Raw genomic sequence first — 24,707 nt, forward strand, 5'->3', positions numbered from 1 at the left:
ATAAAGATTATCAAGAATGTATAAAATGTTTAATTGATAAATATACATTTAAAAAAGACTCAATAGATTGTAGGCTTTTATGGGATGGATTTAAAATCGAGGTAAGGGAAGTAACTACAACTTACTGTAGAAATAAAGCGAAGTTAACAAGAGAGCGAAGGCGTAGTTTAGAAAAAGATCTGGAACAAAAGATGGAACTTATAGATGAGAGAAATAATGATGAAAATCAAAATTTGGAAAAAGAAATTAAAGATATAGAAAAAGAATTAAGTAACATTTATGACGAAAAGGCAAGAGGGGCACAAATTAGATCTAGAGAAAAATGGGTTGAGTTTGGGGAAAAGAACAATTCCTACTTCCTCGGTCTAGAAAAGAAGAGGCAAGTGAAAAAATCAATAAGCAAACTAAAAGGAGAGGATGGGGAATTAATTACTAATCAAGAAAATTTACTCCATGAAATAAAAAATTTCTATGAAAACTTGTATAATGTAAAATCTGCAAATAAAAATTTAACTGAAAAATATATCAATGACACAAAACTAGAAAATCAAGTAGACGAAAAGGATAAACTGATATGCGATGGAAAAGTTACAGTAGAGGAATGCACGCAAGGCATTTATAAAATGAAACTAAATAAATCACCAGGGCTTGATGGTCTAACGGTTGAATTTTATAGACAATTTTGGGATCAACTTAAATTTTTAGTTGTGGATGTTCTAAAAAAAGAAAGAAAAAAAAAAAAAAAAAAAGTCAAATTAAGGAGGCTCTCGGGTATAAGATTTTTTTTACAAATTTTATTAATTACCTGAAAAAAAATGTTATTTTATCATACGGTACAAAAAATCATTCTAAAAATTCAATTTGTGTTTGCCCCAGGTGACTTTTGAAATGTATATATCATTGAAAAAGCTCCAAATTATCTCCCGTCGATGCAAAAATGCAAAAAAAACCAATTATTTTGTAGATGTTATAATTTGTACAATGCAAAAATACAAGTTCCAACATGTACAAAAGTACTTCATAAATGTTATAACATGTACAAAATATAGTTAAAATGGTTTTAACTTGTATAAGAAATGAAAATAAAAATATGTTTCTAATATTAAAACACATGCCATTAACCTCAATACTATGTTCATCCTTTTTTTTGGGGCATTGTCCATTCATTTTAGTGTGAAACCTTTGTTGATACAGTTGATGACCAGATAAATGGCTTTTATAAAAATGTAATACCTCAAATTATTAAACGTGTTGTTTTTAATTTTTTTAAAGCTTGTAAAATGCAAGTGTAGTCAATAAAAATTATTCGGATTGTGCATATATATTCTGCTTTATCATTATTTTAAAATTTTGTACAGGTTAATCCCTTTTTTAAGCAATATGTTTTAGTAGTTATAACATGAACGACGTACTTTTTTACCTGTTATAACTTTTATTTTTGCATTGTACACATTATTACATGTACTATATTTTGTACATGTTATAACCTGTACACAATTGCAACATGTACACGACATATATATCATAAAGTGACTTACTTAGTTTTAAGTGCACAATTTTATCCTTTTTTTACGCAAATATAGCGTATAATCGTCATTCTTTTTCTCTCTGTCTGTTATGATTTAACAAATATTGCAGCTCATCAAATGCCGTGTTTTGACTCCGATGTTTATCGATTGGCACCTTATAGTAAACTATCAACAAAAGGCATGGATATTCAGCACGTGTTTAACATGTACAATCAGATAATAGTTAATTTCGGTGACAGATCCATTCGTATTGCGATTAATTGATATTTTCGAGAAGGTTTACGCTCGGGTCACTTTGAAAACGGAAAATATGTCGGCGAATTTTCTTCAGAAAAAAGTATTTGTACATAAGTTTAATAATGAAAACTGTCCGTTTTATTATAAAAAAAAATTATGCACAATTTTTTTTTAATTTGAGGTTTCATATGACTTTAAATGATTGAAGTTAAAATAAATTCAAAAATGATAGGAAAGAAAACTCTGTTCAAAACATTTATCTAAATTTTCAACTTATCATATTCGACAGCAGCACTGTTAAGGAAATAAATATATATAAAAATGAATTAAAAATGTCTGATTTTCAAAAAAATGAATAAAAAGTTCGTTGTCAAGGAAACAATTGATAATAATGGGAAATTAATCAAAATAAGATATATGTCTCCGCATGCTATTGGTTTTCAGAATAGTCTAAATAAATGATAGCAGTACAAAGCATTGGTTGCATGAACTAACGGAAGAAGAACTGGTCCCGAAATATATATTTATTTGATTTTTTCTTCTTTTTTTTTATAATTATTCTTTTTTAATCAGTTTGTAAGAAATTGACTACAATACACAATACAATATTGAACTGTTCCTTCTTATATGCTGTTAAACATCTTCTAGAATATTAAGATACTTACATGTATACTCGTGACGTTACATTTCAATAGTTAACACGCAGAACCTCGCCTTGCATTCATTGCTGATTGTAAATACATGTGACATGGTATTGATGGTTGTATTCCTATTTTGACAATTTTACCAAATATTATGTCTGTTTTGTTCAACCATTGTTATGAATATAATGGAATTTGTTGCGACTGTCATACAAGTGAGAGGTTTCGCGCTATAATGCCAGGTTCAGTACACAATTTTCTATATTTGGGAATCCCTATACCAAGTCAGGAATATGACAGTTCTTGTCCATTCGTTTGATGTGTTTTACTATTTGATTTTGCCATTTGATCAGGGACTTTCTGATATGAATTTCAATATTTTTGTTGTTTTACTTAATTTGAATTCAATATACTAACTTTGATAATGAACTGCATAATGCTAATGTTAACAACACAGGGATAGGGTATTCGTCTTTTGTGTATCTACAACACTTTTACAATTTGAATAAAATATAATAGCATATAAAAGGTGTAATATTACCAAATCATAGTACGACAGATGGCTTTGCATGCAAAAAGAGTAGAAAAAATACTGCCTAGAATTTGAAAGTTGTAGTCAATTTATCCTACATTTCATTGCAGTAAACTGAATTGGTGTTTGAAACATATATATATATTGGTTGTTTCAAAGCACTATTATTCTTTTATTTTGTTATTCTAAAGAAGAAAGAGTAAAAATTTAATTGGATCACTTCCAGTGATGGTTATTTTCTGATAGCAGCAATGAAACATTATATAATTGTTGTTCTATAGTACTGGACAGGATAAAACTTTACTCATGCCAAATATTTCTGAATTTGCAACAAAGGTAATTCTGCACGATATTTTAAAAAGTGCAAATTTTACAAATCAACGGTGGTATCAAACCTAAAAAAACGATATATCAGTTTTCAGATTTTAAACATAATAAATTAACCACCTAAATAAGTGCGTCGATAGGAGGTGAGGTTTAGTAACACTGTGCTAATTTAGAACAAAATGATAGACAAATGGCTAAATTGCAGCTAATAGCAGTTTTCCATACAACACACATGGTATATCATGCGTTCGGAATAAAAGAGGGACGAATAAAGGCAACAGTAGTATACCGCTGTTCAAAACTCATAAATCCATGGACAAAAAACAAAATCGGGGTAACAAACTAAAACCGAGGAAAACGCATTAAATATAAGAGGAGAACAACGACACAACACCGACACGCAACACACACAGAAACGGACCAAGCAACAGACAAAACACCACGAGAATAACAAATATAACATCAAAACCAAATACATGAATTTGGGATAGACAAGTACCGTGCCACGACGAAAGATACCAAAGGGACAGTCAAACTCATAAATCGTAAACAAGCTGACAACACCATGCCTAAAAGTATCGACGTATAAAAATAAGCAGGCACAAATTTACAGCAAATTATGATAAAGCTATATTCTAAATAGTATATCATATTTTAAAAGGAAACGACAACTAAAAGCATATCAGCTACTCTTTACTAGCACTTTCCAGTCATAACTTATTTCCGATATAAGGGTATAATGACAAAAAAATGGCAGAATAAAATTAAGACTTTTGCAGGTGAAAGCCTTATACCAAAATATAATACAATTCTTATCGTTATTTCTGTGTTCGTATCGCAAATAATTAAAAAAAAAAACATCAGTCAACTTGTCCACATGATTTTCCATTGGAACTTTTAAATAATAAAATGTCATGATGTAAACTGCAAGTGCAAAGAATTTTAGACAAAACTATTGTGTCATATGAGAACCGAATTGAGAGATAACTGACAACATCGCTACAACCCATTTCCCATGACAGTTATTTAGATGAAGTGGTAAAATTATTAATAGGTATAGCATTGTCTTGTAATTGTAATGCATTAGTATCTTTAAATTGGTACATTGTGTAAAACAGTTTTTCGTCGTTCCTTATTTTCAAAAAGAAAGTATCCTTTCTGCCCGACTGTCAGTTCAAAATTTGAATGAATAAATATTTAAGAGTAGTATTACCAAAAGGGTGAACAAAAACCCAATTTTCTTAACAAACATTGTTGGTAAGATGAAGTTGTCATCTACTTTGAATAAGATATTTAAATTTTTCATAGAATATTTTTGGAACTTGAAGTGTCATGTTTACTTAAGATTGTACACAGGATGCAAAGAGGTGAAAACATGATTGGTACACTTCCATTGATTGTTAATTTCTCATATGTAATGAAATGTTATGTGAAATTTTGTCCATAGGACTGAACATAATAAAACTTTACTCAAGTCAAGTATTTGTTAATTTGAAACAAAGATAAATTCTGCACATTTTTTTGAAATGTGCAATTTTTACAAAGATTTATTGGGGAAAATCGATGGGGGTTTTACACTAATAATCAGGAGGAATAGCATTCTGGTTTTTTGTTTTGCAAAAACAATTGTCAATACACAAGACATACTTACTGGAGGTGTGATGAGATGATTGAAGCTGGGTTTTTCTCCTTGATAATATTTATGTACGTTTTGGAAACAAAGTTTATCGACAGCTTGTATGTATCCTCATGGGCCCTTATTGTGCCCCTTTAATAGCAGACTTGTTTTTGTACTGTTACGAATCACAGTTTATGACAAAACTCAGTAAAGACCCGTCGAAATTGCATTTAATTGATAAATTCAACAACACTTACCGTCATCTTGATGATATTTTTTCGTTATATAATATAATCAAGAATTTTCTCAATATACTGCTGAAATTTACCCCAAAGAAATTCCTTCAAATAAATCAAATTTATACGGTAATAACTGTCCTTTCCTGGATTTAGATATTTCGGTTTTAAACGGGAAACTCCATACTAAAATTAACGACAAAAGGGACGATTTTTCGTTCTCCGTTGTTAATTTTTCCATTTTTAGATGGTGATGTTTCCTTGGCCCCATCTTACGGTGTTTACATTTCACAGCTCGTTGCTTGCCCGTGCTTGTTTTGAAGCTTTTGATTTTAATAAACGCAATCTATGAATCTATCGTTACCATAAATTACTTAAAACCTTTACGAAATTTTTCCAGGGGTATCAAGATTTAATTTTGAAGTTTGGTTGTACCTTATTTTCCTCATTTTAACGGAAATGTTGTTAACCGTGCCCGGAAATTTAGAAATGATCCTTTAAATCAACTTATTCTTAAAAGTTACAAATTCAACACTGTAATACGATCATTGAATATTGTGTTTATTGGTATAAATATTGATTTTGTGATCAGTAAATTAAAAGCAAACTAAATAATACTAGTATGTTATATACATATAAACATTCATGGATCTACAATTTGTCGATACCTGTAACTTTGCATTGCACAAGAGCATGTTTTTCTTTGACTGTTTATGACGTCTTTACGCTTAAGCCCATTGGATTTTGGATGTGTACAGATTGATAGTTAAGTCTTAGATGCATGATTTTTTTATTAGTTGTTAGTGGCTTTGAACTAGCTATCAGATAACTGCGAGTAGTCTCAGATATGTTCATTGTGTCTTTTTGTTTTCGGGATGTATAAGTATCCGGCCACGTCTACTTGTATTTTTTGTCCATCTGATGAGTTAAGCCTTTTTCAACTGATTTGTATAGTTCGCTCTTATGTTGTACTGTTATACCACTGTCCCAGGTTAGAGGAGGGTTGGGATCCCGCTTACATGTTTAGCCATGCCACATTATTTATGTATGTGTCTGTCCCAAGTCAGGAGCCTGTAATTCAGTAGTTATCGTTTGTTTATGTGTTACATATTTGTTTTTCGTTCATTTGTTTAATAAATAAGGACGCTAGTTTCTCGTTTGAATTGTTTAACATTGTCATATCGGGGCCTTTTATAGCTGACTATGCAGTATGGGCTTTGCTCATTGTTGAAGGCCGTACGGTGACCTATACTTGTTAATGTATGTGTCATTTTGTTCTCTTGTGGACAGTTGTCTCATTGGCAATCATACCACATCTTCTTTCTTATATTTGTGAAATTGAATTTAAATGAGTACTCTTGGCATAGATTAAGGCAACAGAAGTATATCACTGTTCGAAACTAAAAAATCGATAGAAAAAAACAAATCCGGGTTACAAACTAAAACCGAGGGAAACGCATTGGATATAAGAGTAGAACAACGACACAAAATTAAAATGTAACACACACAGAAACGAACTAAGCATTAGACAAAATCCGATGAGAATAACAAATATAACATCAAAATTAAATACATGAATTTGGGATAGAAAGGTACCGTGACACGTCTTATAGCAAAGCGAATTCACACTCAAATATAAGAGGAAACAAACGACACATTATAAACACACCGTTAAAATGTAACACAAACAGAAAGGAACTATAATATAACAATGGCCATATTCCTGACTTGGTACAGGACATTTTATTTAAAGAATAGAACATTAGACTATGATCATAAGCTATCATAAAGAATGTCATGCATTAACGAGAGAACATTTTTTTCGGCGCATTTCGGAAAGTTATTTCTTCGTCAACCTAAAACTGCAAGTTACATAACATGAACAGGTGTCTCATAAATGATTCTATTTATTAGCTCCCCTTTGAAAATGTTTTTTGGGTTACTGATAATTTTTTTGCGACCCATCTCTGAATATTGTTTCCGAAAATTTTTATGTAGATGACTACGCTCTTCAAGTGATGACATGCATGGTGATCGTAATTAGTTTGAAAAATAACAGTCATACACTTGTATAGCATATATATGCTACTAAAATAACGAGGTCCTGTCATACCAATTTATATGCCGACATGATGCCAACAAGACGAATCAAAGAATTATTATTATTGGGCAGTTATGATTTAAGAATTACACCATTCAAAGCCCTTTTGGTTTTTTTCCAAAATAAAAACATGTGTATTAATAGCCAATAATTTTTAAGTTATCGATATGATCTTATTCCGATACCAAAAATATGTCATATGTAGTGTCATGTAACCTTCTGCTAGTCACTCCTTTATCAGGAATACGTGGAATTATTTTTTTAAATCTATGTAGCATTATCGTACATTAGTTAACCAGTCTGTATTCTTCCACCCAATACTACTACTAGTTATTTTAATTCGTTATGAAATTAAATTTTGTTTATAGTGAATTTATTACAGTAGGAATGCAATGACGAGTTCAAACAAAAAGATTTTGAATACAAATATAACTGTGCACAACCCACCAATATGATTTTATCGGATGACAAGACGAATACTAAAAATCTATGCTAAAATAAGGGCTAAATAGTTTAATTTAGTCAAGGAACCACGATTTTACGAGTGTATTCTAGTTTGATACGAAATAGTTTCCTCTAAGATATACTTTTTCGATAGAATAAGACTGGAACTGTGAGAAATAGAACCAAACATGTTAATTATTCTGCCTTACATTTCTATTTGTATATCAACGAAAGAAAATTAATTATCACAAATTGTACATGTAAATCCTATCGACACATCTAGAGAGATCTTTATCAAATATCTTCCCAGCCGTTAAGAAGTTGCGCTTACAATGCACATCGAAATAGAAATTATAGTTGTCAGTATGTTGGTTTCAAGCAGCAAGGCTAACTTTCGTCCCTGTCCAACATTCTAATACTTTCCACTGAAATGTCCACTTTCATCCAGTAAATCCACTTTTTATCAAAAGCAAAGATCAGAATGGTCGTTTGTGTTAAAATCAGGACACTTTAGTATAATATGATTGTATAATGAATCGTATTCCATGTCTGTTCCATTTATGTATTTATATAAAACACTGACAAGGACTGAGAATATCCTGTATAACATATTGCTTTAAAGAAAGCTATAAGTCTTTAGTTAACTGACCTTCAATATGATAACTTTGAAAAGACTTAGTTACATATACCACAACATTTGATATTTCTTTTTGTTAATATACATTTGTACATGTGTGTGTGTATCAACCTGATTGCTATTCATACATTTATGTTGTTATTGATGTTATGTTGAAATTATAGTAACATCTGTTCCAATGGATGAATATAATGTATAATGTTTGTGTAATATCGACGTTTTTGTTTAAATGGCGCTGTACATGTAGTTACACTGTAAGTAGTGTTATCATCATTTTTCTGACAAACATGAGCAACTGCCATACATTTTTATTACTGGTTAGTTTGGCAAGACAAAAAAAATATTGATTAAGATCATCTTTGTAAAAAGAATGTGGTATGATTTTCAATGAGACAACTGTTCACCTGAGTTCAAATGAAGTGGATAGTAGTGATTATATGAAACAGTAATGCATTAAACAACGAGAAAACCCCATTGAGATATATAGAGAATAATACATGGCAAAAACCGTATCATATGTCGTATCATCCCGAGCACAGGCGCTTGGGTCTATGATACATATTTATTTTTTTTATTTTTTTTTATTAAAATATTCAATTTTCTATATGTATAACACATATCTATCACTTCTGTGCATGTCTCACCTAGTTTCGAGTGATTTAAACGACCCAGAGAAAATACCCAATTTTACTATCCATACTAAGAAAGCGCTTGGGTCTATGATACAGATTTTTTTTATTTTTTTTATTATTAAAATATTCAATTTTCTATATGTATAACACATATCTATCACTTCTGTGCATGTCTCACCTAGTTTCGAGTGATTTAAACGACCCAGAGAAAATACCCAATTTTACAATCCATACTAAGAAAGCGCTTGGGTCTATGATACAGATTTAATTTCTTTTTATTTTTATTAAAATATTCAATTTTCTATATGTATAACACATATCTATCACTTCTGTGCATGTCTTTCCTAGTTTCGAGTGATTTAAACGACCCAGAGAAAATACCCAATTTTACTATCCATACTAAGAAACAAAAAGGCAACTAACTCGATGCCATTTTTCTGCTATCTATAAATAAATAGATTGACCTACCTTTGATTCCCCAACGATTTCTCTCATATATCTTTCTTTATTCTCATAAAACCAATGCATCACATCGGTACAGAGATAACAAATACAACAATAAATATTTACAATATGTACAAAACAAGCGAGAGAGGTTACAAAAGTTACAAGCCAGATGTACAAACACTAGTATTTATATTTTTTATTAACTAAACACAAAGATGCAAACTTATCAGATGAACACAAATAGAAATACACCTAACAAAAACACAGAGTGTACATCGACTGGTACTTATACATCAAAACAATAAAAAGTACAAGTCTGAGTACTAACAGTAAATGACAGCTACTTCAAAGCAAATGACAAGTAACACAAATAAGCCATTTAAGACCAAAATATCAATCACTACGAATCCAACATCCTATGGATTTAGCATAAAACGTCATAAACAGTCAGAGGAAATCTTAACCATGTGAAAAACCACGATACAGGTAGCTACATAGTGTATAGTATCAGTAAGTAGAAATAGTCATATATTCATATATAAATCTACAAAGCCTACCCACATAACGTGGATTGTCGGTGTCCTTTTCGAGGGGGGTTATTGAATTACGGAATGCGAGTCCTTCAATAAATACAACTGCTACAAAATAAGAAATGCAAGTTACAATGTAAAAAAAAAACACGTATAAGGGGCACTAGCTACGACATATATAAAAAAATAAGATATGACTTTTTTGTTCAATCATTCAAGGGCACTAGCTGTCAAATTCGTGTTCACCGATTTAACTCAAATTCTCATATTTAACGTATATCCAAATATTACAACAAGTCTGAAATAAACAGTGAACAAAGCAAGAACCCGATGATATATTTCAGAATTCCATGTGTATTTTACTTTAGACGCCATCAAATTAACTATCTAGGTGATCCCCTAAAATTGCCCATGGTCACATAACCCGATATAAACCTAAACAAAAATATAAATAGACTGCGACCTCGTGCAATTGGAATTTTATTGGTCTGTTTGAATTTATGTTACAGATTAAGAAAATAAGTTGTTAATCTTTTTAACTGTTTAGTGTAAATATATACATGACTTATTGTTGATTGAATCAGTCAATGAAATGATTCACCTTTGTTTCACTTTCATTGCCGACATTCTTTTCCCTTTAATGACTCAACACAACTTAGCATTATGCATGCGTAAACATATGTAGCTGATGGGTTAAATTGAAGTTACATAAATACGGAATAAATGAGATCGAATTATTCACTTGCAAGTGAATATTCATCATAGACATTTCTTTGATTTTTTGTACAAATTTGAACCAAATTGGCTGCTAAAAAAGAAAATATTTGCACGAATCATGTTTGTTTGTGTATTAAAAGGGAAAGCATGTAAAAACGTAAAGGGAAACAAATGCAAAGCATTTGACTGACAGATTTGATCCACAGAAACTCATTTTAATACAGGTAACAACGATAATCAACATTTATTGTTAATCTATAATGTGAAATTAAACAGACACAGAACAATACAATTCCACGATTTCGCTATCTATTTATGTCTATATTTGTATGTATATTACCTGTATGACAGGCGATAATCGTCGGAGTTCAATTGACTCGATAATTACAAGACTAAAATAGACTTGAAAAGAAAATGCATATTATCGACTCCATACCATGTAAATTGTTAGTTTAAGCCTTTTTTATAATTTGAATATATGTTTAAGCATGTAATATGTCAAATATGAGAATCTGACTAAAATCAGTTGACAAGAATTAATAAATAATACAAAAAAGAAGATGAGGTATTGATTGCCAATGAGACAACTATTCACAAAAGACCAAAAAGGCACAAACATTAACAACTACAGTTCACTATACGGCCTTCAACAATGAGCAAAGCCCATACCGCATAGTCAGATATAAAAGGCCCCGATAAGACAATGTAAAACAATTCAAACGAGAAAACTAACGGCCTCATTTATGTAAAAAAATGAACGAAAAACAAATATGTAACACATAAACAAATGCCTATTTAAGGTCAAATAATATAGTAACAAGCAAATTAAAAACACTGCGCATAACTTATGACTGTTGTTTCAATGGAGCTAAGGCTGATAAAATCGACAACTGGTATCTTATTATCTTAGTAAACATGCAGGAAGATCTGAACCTACCTCTTTCTATGAAAAACAGTGAAGCAAGTATCAAACTTCGATGTCCCTATACATCTTACAGTACCGTTAATTTAGAATAGGAGTTGTAAATCCAATGTTCCATGTAGGGGACGTGCCATGCTCTCGATACGTGGAATAATGTTTGCATAAACCATAAGAGGGGAGCGAAGATGGCTCATTTGCAAGACACAATGTCTGCCCATATCCAAATTATCCTCTTTTTTAATTGTATACCAGTCTAAAAGTATTATCATTATAGTCCGGCGGCTACAAGCATATTTCAGACGAATTGTGCACATCCTGTTACAAGCATGAAATTTGGCATAGATCTTCCTCAACTATTACTCTTTTATTTCAGATAGGGAGGCATTTGAAAAAAAATGTCTCACTTCCGGTAAAATCCAAAATGGCGGACGTCATACTTAAATCAGCCCAATATCGAAGGCTAGCGTGTAAAAATGTGTTATTATCATGCTACTATCATAATATTTGGTACAGACCTTTGTGTTTTACTACTTTTGGATAAATTAAATAGATTAAATGTCTTCAGAAACCCCACTTCCGGTTTAAATCCAATATGGCTAACATTGTACTTAAATAAGCTTATTTTTTAGGGAGGGTAACTGAAATGTGTTTTAACGTATTGCTACTATAATTACATTGTGTATGAACCTTTCTTTGGTGTTTCTGATGGATACAATGCATAAGACATATGTCTTAAAAACCCTTTCTTCCGGTAATATCCAAAATGGCGGACAGAGTAAGATCAATTTTTTATTCAAATTTTCAACTTTTTTCAAAATGTAAAGAAAATGATTTTATTTTGTGCTGGTCATTAAACTTTTGGCTTAAAGTAATCCTCAAAACCACTTATTCTAGCATGTTGTAAATATTTAGACATAAAGTTGACACTTCCGGTTAAAAATATGACGTAAATTTCAAAGATGAGTCCTCAATCTATTTCTTCGATGTAGAGTTTTGGATAGATTGATTAAAACAAAATAAAATCAATATAGTACTAAAAATTATTTAAAATTATTACTATTTGGCCAATTATACATTTATTCACAATGCACATATCGCAGTGCACAGGATACCCGATTTTCCACATTAAAAATGACCGTGGTATCCTTTCTTACATCCACAATAAATAAGCTTTTGACAAAATGATGAGGCCTCAAAAAGAGTTTTTCAAAAGTTATCCTCTTTATCCCCGCCTGGAGTGGGTAGCATAAGAGCCAATCCCAAGCTTGTCTCCCTAAACACCTACCGATTTATATAGCATGATTTACATGCTGGAAAAGACTAGACCAAGTTGAGGGAATAGCCTCAAAAAGCCGTCCCTGTTGCGAAAATAGTTATTTTCTTGCTTCGTTAACCCATCTGGTAAGTTTGTGCGATCTTACAGTAAAACCCCGGTGATCTAGTCTGATTAATCACCATTCTTTATGTTAAAGTCACATCTTCAAATGCAATCAATGTCTCCCACATAGTATTTTCCCCCCTTTCAAGCAAAGAGAGAACCATATCACAACAGGTAAAGACATGGATAACAATAAGTGTTTCAGATCACCCAGATCACTCATTGCCTAGTGCATTTGAAAGGCGAAACAGTAGTGACAGCATCATCATTAACGACTGTTCGAATCATGACTCGTTTAAGTGTGTGTTTCACTGCATCAGACACATGGACAATGATTTTAGTGTCTGCTCTAAATGTGAACTTGGTGCTGAACTTGAAATACATTACGTGGTGGATAAGATAGAATATCCTGACCATTTGTTGCTATAACTACCATTCACATCCAAGACTTCACCCACTCGTATTTCAGTTTCAAGGTATTTTATTTAGATAAGGACATAATACCCAATCAGCATACTCAGTAGGCCGCAATCCACAATCGGAGAGCTGATTTTCAACATTTACAAAGACTGTAATATTGTTTCTCACATCCATAAATTCTGCAAAAACACATATTTTCTTGCCTTGTTAACCTAATCTGGTTTTTTTTTTCGATCTTCCAACAAAACCACGTATCGTTTTCAATGACATTAAACATCAAATCCATATGGTGATGTTGGCTGGTCAATCGTCATTCTAAATGCTATAGTCACATCTTCAAACTCCATTAATGTCACCAACGCAGTTCCTTTTCCAGCAAACGTGTTATCTTAAAATGCCGAGTGCATTTGAAAGGTCATTGATTGATATATATATCTTATACTTTTCTCCTTCCAAATGCAAACCAAAGTGTGTCTGCCCCTATGTCACGGAATAGCGAAACAGCAATGACATCAGTATCGACTGTTTGAGTAATGACTCAGTTAAGTCTATGTTTCACTGCATCAGACACATCTATCTTGATTCTAGTGTCAGTCTCTTCGTGTAAACATGGTGCTAAACTTGAAACATCGTCAAGTGGTGGATAACACTGAACATCCTGAGCATTTGTTGCTTCAACTACCTTGTACTCAAAATTGTATTGAGCAAGCTCCTGTGAATGAAAACTTAAAAGTTCTTTCTTGCTGTCGTCATCTCTCAGAAAACTTTCCCAATTTTGAGGATGTTTTTAATCCTGGGTTCGTCTGTGTATTCCCTTTCCCCTAAATGTTGCCCTTGCTTCTTTTAGCAGCTTTCAAACTACCAGTATTGTCTATGTTCACATGTTTCAGTTTCAAGGTGTTTCCTAACGAGTATGATGATCGGGTATTATGTCCTTACCTTAATAAAATACCTTGAGACTGTAACAAGAGTGGATGAAGTCTTTGATGAGTATGGTAGTTGTAGCATTAAATGCTCAGGATATTATATCTTATTCACCACGTGATGTATTTTAAGTGAAGCACCATGTTCACATAAAGAGACTGACACTTAAATCATGATGCATGTGTCTGCTGCAGTGAAACACGCACTTAAACGAGTCATGATTTACAGTCACTGATGATGCTGTCAATACTATTTCACTATTCCATGACATAGGGGCAGACGAACTATTGATTGTATTTGGGGAGGCAAAAATCTTTGGATTAATATCTATCAATGGCCTTTCAAATGCACTAGGCAATGAGTGATCACACACTTTTATTTTTGACCCATACCTTATGACGGGTTGTGATACTGTTTCCTTTGCTTGAAAAGGAAAAGAAAGACTGCGTGGGAGACATTGATGGTATTTGAAGATGTGACTTTAACATAAAGAATGATGATTGATCAGCCTAAATCACCGGGGTTGTACTGTAAGATCGCACAAACTTTTCAGATCTAACATGATTAACGAAGCAAGAAAGTCAATTGTTGCACAAAAGGGAAAACTAATTTTAAGTGAGGCTATTCCCACGACTTGTTCTAGTCTTTTAAAGCATGTAAAACGTGTAATATTCTAATGCAGGTGTTTAGTGATACGAGCTTTGGATTGACTCTTATGCTACCTAGTCTTGTCACTAATGGATTGCGAAGGGACAAAGAGGGTCCCTTTAACAAAAATTCATCATTTTTTCAGAAGCTTGTACATTATTGATGTAAGAAAGGATGCCGCAGTTATTTTTAATGTGTAAAATTGGGTCTCCCGTGCACTGCCTTGTGTGCATATGGTGGTGACTGTGAATAAGCATGTATTCTTGGCCAAATAGAAGTAATTTTAAATATTTTTTAGTACTATAGTGATTTTATTTTGTTTAAATCAATCTATCCAAAACTCTTCATCGAAGAAATAGATTGAGGACTCATCTTTGAAATTTACGTCACATTTTTACCGGAAGTGTAAATTTTATATCTTAGCATTTACAGCATGCTAGAATAAGTGGTTTTGGGATAACTTAAAGCAAAAAGTTTAAAGACCAGCACAAAATAAAATCATTTTCTTTCCATTTTGAAAAAAGTTGAAAATTTGAATAAAAGATTGATATTTTCTGTCCGCCATTTTGGATACTTCCGGAAGTAAGGGTTTTTAAGACATATGTCTTATACATTGTCTCCATCAGAAGCACCAAAGAAAGGTTCATACACAATGAAATTATAGTAGCAATACGTTAAAACACATTTCAATTACCCTCCCTAAAAAATAAGCCTATTTAATTACAATGTCCGCCATATTGGATTTTAACCGGAAGTGGGTTTCTGAAGACATTTAATCTATTTAATTTATCCAAAAGTAGTAAAACACAAAGGTCTGTACCAAATATTATGATAGTAGCATGATAATAACACATTTTTACACGCAAGCCTTCGATATTGGGCTGATTTAAGTATGACGTCCGCCATTTTGGATTTTACCGGAAGTGAGACATTTTTTTCAAATGCCTCCCTATCAGAAATAAAAGAGTAATAGTTGAGGAAGGTCTATGCCAAATTTCATGCTTGTAACAGGATGTGCACAATTTTTCACAAAGCTGCCGGACTATTAATGCCGTTCGACTAAATGAAATGTATGATACGCGCGTCTGTCGTATCAAATTTAAAGCCTCGTGTCTTTGATAACTATATAGTTATATAAAACAGCAGATTGATAAATTGATTGATTTATTTAGTTATTACTCCACTTTCAACACTATTTGCTATTGGCTGTTTCGTGGCGGTCAGTTATTTGAGGTTCCAAGGAGAACCAAGGAAAACTGACTTTTTTATAGTTAAATTAGATTTCAGTAGAACACAACTGTCATGTTCGAAATCACAACTTTAGTATCGACAAGCTAGTGGTAGGGCTGTTTAACTATTCAGACGACTAGGTCGTTTAAATATAATTAGCACTAGACATTTAGCAAATAAAAATCAGTCGATCCTCTATACTGCAGTTTGTGAGATTAGGTCGAGATATAATTACTGTATCCCGTATTTAACAGACTATCTATATTTTTGTTTCTTTTTTTCCCCCACGTTCATTTGCATAAGTTTAAATAGTACAGAAACTGATTCAGATAGATTCATTCCTAAAAGTTGTCACAGTCAAATTGACTCTTGAAAAACTCTTAATGTTATATCTAATTAAAGCATCAATGCGTTCCTCAAATGTTGATACTTTTCTAGAAACAAACAAAAAACATTTATGAATATGAATACAAAAAAGAAATGCGATTATTTTATTTATCATATTTTTTTCCCGCAAAAGTTTAAAGTCATTTATCTGTCACATACATTGGGATCATTGATCAATAGATACATAATAAACCTTTTGTACATGTACAGACATTTACATTCTATATTACAAACTTAAAGCGCAGTAAAACATTAAGACTGGTTGCATGTGCCAAAAATGTATAATGTCGATTTATCTGATAACATACTAACTATGGGATCATCTACCTTCTTCTTAACCATGAAAAACTAATTAGTTTTTTTTTTAAGTATTATGTCATAAACAAATAGTAATGATATTCAATTCTAATAATAGATGGCTATAAATCATGTTTCAGAAGACGTAAACATTATTGATCATTTTTTATAGTTTTCATATTTCGCATCCAAAATATAGGTCAGTTATATTCCTGTTGTATAATATCATTATAAAATATAGAAGTTTTTTTGCTTTTGGCAAATGAAGCAGAAAAGTAATATCATATATATTTGAAATTGTTTAAGTTATTCCATCTCATCAATTACATGTAGTTTTGATAATGGGTCCATTTCGATCGATACATGCAGTTTTGTTAATTATCAGAAATATCAAACAAAACCTTCGTCAGAATCATACACATGTTTGTTGTTGTGTCTAGAGATATACATGTAATAATCGACATTCTGTAGATAAGCTGATAATCCAATTACATTAAAATTGGAGTCTAGTGGATAGGCGACGTGCAGGATTCGACTCCCAGTCACACTCAATGTTGACACGTTTGTGATGTAGTGGTTCAACTCTTAGACCACTCGGTCATCGGGATTCTTATTACATAATTACAAGGTATATCAAAATACTTATAAAACAATATTACAAACTCAATCTAATACTTTTTACTTATTATTGCAGAAGATGAATATTGATACAACATGTTGGAAAAAAGAGTTCAAACGATATTCAGACTGATATGTATTTTTATAATTACTGAAAACGTAAGATTTCAATTAATAATAACAAGAATCACGTAAGTGTAGCTTAAAGCTGGATTGTAACTTCTTTTTTGCATTTCCTATCCGATGGTATCACCAACCATATAGTCAGTCTGACATGAAATATCATTAATACGGTATTTTCAATAATTTTAGTTCCAAAAAAGTAAAAATCATCCTATATACGCTAATGACTTTTTGTCGTCATGAAAATGTAGCCAATCGACTACTTTTTTTTGAGTTGATTCTGACAGATGAAGGATTCAACCTGATTTTATAGCTAGCTAAACATCTCAAGTGTATGACAGTCGCATACAAGTCCATTTTGTTGACATAGATTCGTGAAGTAAACACGTAATAGGTATAAAAGTGAAATAAAAAAATAAGGATACAGTAGTCAACAGTGTGTCATGTTTTTTATCACTATAAAACCAAACAATATATATACCCACAAAAACCACAAAAGGTATTTTAGACAAAGTACATAACCATAATGAAAGATAAGACTACAACCATTTACCATACCACAATGACGGGATCTTTAAGTACCGAGTCACGTCAATTATATATTATCAAAAATAGACTAAACAACAAAATAATTTTCACAAAGACAAATACTATAACACTTTATTAAGAAGATAAACACTATAAGTACAATTATATATTAATCGTTAGGTTGATACGGAATATTTATCAACACGGTCTTGGTATCTTCGGATGCGTTTTTCAAAGAAAGTTCTTTGACATACCCATTTGTTCATCAACTTTTTGCTCAGAAACTGGTGACGTTTTACAAGAGACCCATCACTGACACTCTAATAAAAAATATAATGAGGTCAAATAACGTTAGAATTTGAAGAGCTTTAAGGATTCAAAGTTCCAAAAAGTTTTTACAGATGAGGTAACCTATCGTTGGGGTTGAAATTCTTGTTATTCTAACCATATCAATGATAATTTATGTCAACACAGAAGTGCTAACTACTGTTTTGGTGATACCTAAAGATTAAACTTTCACCAGCAGTTGCATCGACCATGTGATTGTAAATAAACTCATCATATATACCAGGATTAGAAAAATGTTCGCCTAACGCGCGTTTTGTCTACATAATGTACTATATCAGTGAAGACAACTACTGAATTTCAGACACACATAGAATTTGGTGGGTTAGTTATATTTGCAAGCGCTTAACCTCCAAATAACCTTGGAAAGTATAAAATTAGAAACAGCTGTACAAATAATAATTAAAATGAAAACAAAAGACGCAAAATACAAAACAAACTTTTTAATGTAGAACCATAAGTTTAAAAAATGCATATTAATTTAACAAAAAATTATGTGAAAGTACCAAAAATAACAAATTTCTTAAAATTAACACGATGTTTAATTGACATCTTTGAATAATAACTTCATTCAAAAGATCAATCAGTTAACATGGATAGTGTTAACGAAAGAAAAGAAAGAATTCTACATATTAAGTCAAACTACTAAAACAAATATTAGTACCTTTTGTGTGGTAAGTTGATATTAATATGAAGCAATGAAATTGTTGTTTACTACTTATTTGACTTTCTATAACGCGCACTGACTTGCATACATGTAGAAAAAAAACATAATTTCTTTCTATAAAAGAACTTCAATGTCGTAATGACGTCATATTATTGGCTGCTTTTTCGGGTGGCACTCTATATGAAAACCCATGAACAATTGGATATGTGTAATGTTCCTCAATAAGAGAGCTATTTGCGGGGAATCATTTCGACCAGATCTTTATAGTTATGTTAAGAACTAAGATTGATCTATGGGAGTTGCGGAGAGCAAGCAATTTCAAGACTTCCGAGATGGTTATTATACATATGAAAGATAAGCGTGTTCAATTAAATGACTAGTTATGGATCAATTATTTGAATAAAAAATCGAAGTTGATGTTTTGTTTATCTCCTAAAACTTTAACAAGGTATACAGATAATAAGCAATAACATTAACGGTACCAATTTTTCTGCCTCAGATGCGCATTTCGACAATACATGTCTCTTCAGTGATGCTCGTGGCCAAAATATTTGAAATCCAAAGCTTATATAAAAGATGAAGAGCTATAAACCAAAAGTTTCAAAAAGTATAGCCAAATCCGTGAAAGGAATCAGAGCATGCATGAGGGAGATACATTCCTTACTTTATAATAATTTCTAACATTTGGTAACAGCAAATTTAAATAACACAAAAATATTCCGTATTTTCATGCAAGTATCAAAGTATACTGGCTACTGGGCTGGTAATACCCTCGAAAAGTTAAGTTAGCATACGGCTCATATAACTACATGAATATCTATATCTGTATAGTTTTATAACAACAATATTTAATCTTATTCAGATTGCATCAACTTCAACATTCAGTACATCACTCACAGTTTGTCCAGCACCTGCTTTGTGGCAATTGGTGGCGATAAGAAAATGTGCCGATGAATCAATGTATCACTGTCTATACAATGGAGTAACAGGGGATTTCGATGATAGCTGTTTTGTATCTGAACGTTATCCAGCAGGTATAATTCTTTACTACTATATCATACTTCACATCTTTACAACTTTCTATACTTCTTTTAAGTACCAAGATATTTTCTATTTGGAAATAAGTGTGTTGATAGAAAAAAATGCAAAAGGTAAGTCTGCATGAATCATGTGTATCTGGAATTTCCATGAATTCTAGATTTTTTTTCGTGGAGGCTAGGGGGTTACTAGATATAGATATATAAGTTTTGTAGTAAATATAAAGGAGACTCGTTTGCGTAAGATTTAAAAAGACGTTAAAACTGAAACTGGAAAAGTATTTTTGGAGCTAAGTTCATCAAAAGTATTTAGTGAAAGAAATTTTTATATTTAAACGAAAGTTCGGGTAACAAACTGAATTAAATGGCCCCTTTCCTTGATATGTAATTCCAAATTAATACTCTATTACCTGATATGTAATTAGCTATTCCTGTCATTACATATTTGAATCTTTACAAGAAGTGTTTACATGTTATGTAATTTTGGTATAATAAAATTAGATTTTCAACATTAAGAGAGATGTCTTGCTTCTATATCTTATAAATTCCTTTATTTATTTTAATGTAGAATGTGTAGAATTGTGATGTTATCCAAATGTTTGGTTTACTGGTTCCTGTAGGGGCTTCTTATCTCCAGTTGTCTTGTGAAGTTTATTGGATTCTCCTAACGCGTTGAGTAAAATTTGCTACCTTTCTCAGCAATGTTTAAATACTTGAAATCCTGCAGAGCTCTAATGTGCTCTTAACTCGTAGATAAGGTTATTCCATGCAAAGCGATGGCCTTTAGATATTGAACTTTTGTTGTCAATTCTATTATTTCCTTTTGCACCATCCATTTTTCTTCGATATATGATAAGGATTTATATGTACGTCTCACAAGGGATCTCCCAAGGAGTGAAACAAATCAGTTGTCACTGACAATCCTAAATGCACTTTTTGTCCAGAAGAAGAAGAACAAATAAAAATTTATTTCTGATTTGTGAGATTTTCCTAACATTAAATTATGAAATCAACTCTTGATTTTTTGTGTTATGGTATAAATGTTCCATTTACAAAAAAAATAATTGTTAAAACATAGGTGGGATGCTGAAAGTTAGATGACAATATAGTTCAATTGCTCATAATTAAAAAAAGCTTTTGAAGGCAGTATAAAGTAAAATATAGTCCTCATTTTCATTGGAAAATTGATCGCTGATAAAGATAAGATATTGTTGACAAGTGTTGCTATACTTTTCATTGATTTATCAGGTATATGTTTTATAATGTGTATTTGTACATTAAGTAGTACGTATAGAAATGTCAGCTCTCCCTTTGGTATCTTCTGTCTCTCTTTTAGATTGGCTCTTATATGAGAAAATAATATATAATTCATCTGTGCAAATGAAAAAAAACAAAAGATACAAACATCATTTTTTAAAACAGCAACAAAAAGTCTTTCATTGCTGTCTTTCTTTCTTTCTTTCTATCATTCTTAGTTTTCTTCAGTGACAAAAATGTATACGAAAACATATCTTTACATTTAACAAAAAAACACACGCACTGTTCATAATTTGTGCATTTTTTATATAGATCATAGTGGTTGATACTCTAATGGTAAGCTTTTTGTTTGGTATTCCCGACATTTTATTTACTCTTAAGTATATTATATCTAAGGTATGATATTATTTTTGACCCGTCCGTCAGTCCATAAGTCCTGTTCTTGTCATCTCAACTTCTCTGAAACCACACAACAGAATTTTATAAAATCTTTTTAGATAATAAGGACCTGCTATGTAGATATGTATATCGACAGTAAATTATGATTCTTTTTTTTTTGTACGAGTTACGCCCCTTTGATCTTATTTGCTTCAATATACGACTGCAACAATTTATTTGCAACTCCTATGAAACAACACAACATAATTTCGTGAAACTTTGTAGATAATAAGGACATACTATATACATGTGCATATCGACAGGAAATTATGAGTCAGTTTTATTTCTAGGAGTTACCCCCTTTTAACTAATTTGCCTCAATATACTATTGCAACCGTTTGTCATCAAAACTCCTCTGAAAATTCACAACAAAATTTCATGAAACCTTTTAGATAAAAAGGACATACTATGTAGAGTCGTATATTGACAAGAAATTATTATTTTTTTTTAATGTATTTTATTTGTCCATTGACGACATTAAATAATACCCATTGTGGCAAACTTACCGCACATTTATGGACGTTTGCAAAACATGTTGTAGTGTTCTAATTCGTTCATGTTTAAAACACAACTTCTGTCTGTTCCAATCCTCACTTTCTGGTGGCAGTTGAAATGCCTACTTTTTATTCCCGATCACTTGCACTGCAGAACCTACCTACTGATTCATGCTTATATTTTGTTCCTGTGTATGCGTTTAGTATTTGGATATTGTGCACCGACTATATTTTTATGATATTCCACAGTATGAATGGTTTGTGCACAATAAGCATGAAATGTCTATTTCATAACATATTTAAAAAAATCTGCCTGGTCATGATAGTTTGAAACTGGACTGGGTTTTGCTCATTGTTGAAGACCGTTTGATCGTTGTTAATTTCTACGCCATTTGGTCTCTGATGCGCACGTGAAGAGATGCGTCATTTGCAATCATATAACACATTAATCATAAATATGTCGTCCCCTTTGCCTTGTTTGGAATATTGACACTCGATTCTCTACCTAAATCAATTGAAGTATAATATTTTGAACTTGCATATCTCTTGAGATTGGATTCAGGATTCATGATAAATGTTTTCGTACAAGGCTTAAGGTTAAAATCGAATTTGTTTCATAGGTTTCGATTCCGATATACTAGTATATATTATCCTTTGTATTTTAGGTAGTTATGTTTTATATGAAGGTGGTCTCAATTCTAAACATTGCCCTGTTGACCAGTACCAACCGATGCCATACGCATCAAACGAAGACAATAAAAATGATAAATGTATGTACTTAAAGACACGATGTAATGGTGAAGGTCAACTCATACATGACCTCAGTGAAAAGCCGGATACAGATAGCACATGTCGATGTGATTACAGTCGGGGTTATGATTTTGTCCATAAACCGAGAAATAGATGTTATTGTATACCAACTGAAGAGGATTGTTCTTGTTATAAAAAACCTTGTAACAACAACTCAACCAAACTGACACCAGGTCAGTGTTCAGTTATTTTTCAAAAATATGGTAACCTTTACAGAATTATTTTATAAAAACCAACGAAAATTTCACAACTATATACCTCTCTCAAAGTAACGAAATCAATACATGATTCCCTGTAAGTTTAGTTTTGTTGTGGTCATTTTGACTAGATTTGTGTAAATTGCAATTGCGTCTTGTTTAGTTTTTTCGATACTGTTATATTTACTTGATAACCACGAAAGGGACAATAAATGAACAATCAGTGTGATAGAACATGACCGAGACAACTGACATGTACATTTTTACAAAATATGAGAAAATTATCACCGTCACTAGGACATTTTCTTTACAACTCAGGAATATTTTAGACCAATGTTTGTTAATGGTCATTAACTAATAAAAAAAATGTAATTGCTTACCCTTATAACTGTCTTCACTCTCGTCTCAATTTGGAGACGAATCAAATACTTTTTGGAACATTGATATCATACACGGGTTTGTTATACAATTTAACTTTAGTAATGGACTTATATCATTCGACATTCTTAATGAGATCATGATTCTTATTTCACTAACTTACCTTATAATAAGTAAGGAATACTCTTTTTTCAGTCATATCAGAAAAACAACACAGAATACTTCTAACCCCTGTTTCTACTGGTTGTTATTCCTTGTTATGTCCGTGTCTATCACAAATTGTAGGGTCGAAAATAAACTTTTAAAGTTGTTTTCATGTAGTATCCTATATTATTGCATAGCAATATAATATTTCCAACAGAAAATAACCAAAAGTTAGCGTGCAATACATTTCAATATTGCACTAGTGAAATACATCTTTAAAATTCGTGACATCATCAACGACAAAATCTTAGTTTAAAACAATTTTTACTTTGAACTATTATATTGCTATACAATAAAAAGTTTATTACATGAATATTTGGGAATATTGTCCCTTTTAGAACATATATTGCAATCGCAATATAAAATTCTACTCGTGACAATATTCACCAATATTCATGCAATAACCCTATATCATTTTGTTATGTTTAATTGTCTTACAGATTACAAATGCCAGCTTCAAGGTATCATAACATGTCCTGTTATACCAAGTGTTATATTAGGTAAGTACATAAATTATCATAGAACACATGCTGCTTGAAATATTCATGATAATGATTCTATTTAAATCTACTAATACATGATAGCCATAGATGGTCTGGCTGTAGATCGAAGTGTGATCTCGACATGGTCAAACAAACATGACGATAATAGGTAAAAATGTCACAAATAGCGGTACAGCAGTCAACATTAAGAACAATAACACAATCACGGGATACAAAAGTACAGACAATTAAAAGAACAACACGTTATTAGATCATAAACAACATTAGTACTCAA

The 24,707-nt window shown here is 31.6% G+C and overlaps 1 protein-coding gene across 1 annotated transcript; it reads left to right on the forward strand.

Moving 5' to 3' along the window:
* Nucleotides 1-8,525: 8,525 nt before the first annotated feature.
* Nucleotides 8,526-24,468, forward strand: LOC134711061 (uncharacterized). The gene is made up of 5 exons (XM_063571491.1): nt 8,526-8,556; nt 17,529-17,611; nt 19,978-20,149; nt 23,007-23,324; nt 24,371-24,468. The coding sequence occupies exons 2-5, from the start codon at nt 17,549-17,551 to the stop codon at nt 24,466-24,468; spliced, it is 651 nt and encodes a 216-aa protein (XP_063427561.1). The 5' UTR covers nt 8,526-8,556; nt 17,529-17,548.
* The last annotated feature ends 239 nt before the right edge of the window (nt 24,469-24,707 follow it).

The sequence above is a fragment of the Mytilus trossulus genome, chromosome 3 (assembly GCF_036588685.1).
Source record: "Mytilus trossulus isolate FHL-02 chromosome 3, PNRI_Mtr1.1.1.hap1, whole genome shotgun sequence".
Taxonomy (NCBI): domain Eukaryota; kingdom Metazoa; phylum Mollusca; class Bivalvia; order Mytilida; family Mytilidae; genus Mytilus; species Mytilus trossulus.

Bases quoted from the DNA above. Each gene is read 5' to 3' on its own strand.
- LOC134711061 (XM_063571491.1), top strand. From the start codon at position 17,549: ATGTTGGAAAAAAGAGTTCAAACGATATTCAGACTGATATGTATTTTT. The intron at 17,612-19,977 runs GTAAGATTTCAA...AATCTTATTCAG, and splicing joins TTTTTATAATTACTGAAAAC to ATTGCATCAACTTCAACATT. The intron at 20,150-23,006 runs GTATAATTCTTT...TTTGTATTTTAG, and splicing joins ATCTGAACGTTATCCAGCAG to GTAGTTATGTTTTATATGAA.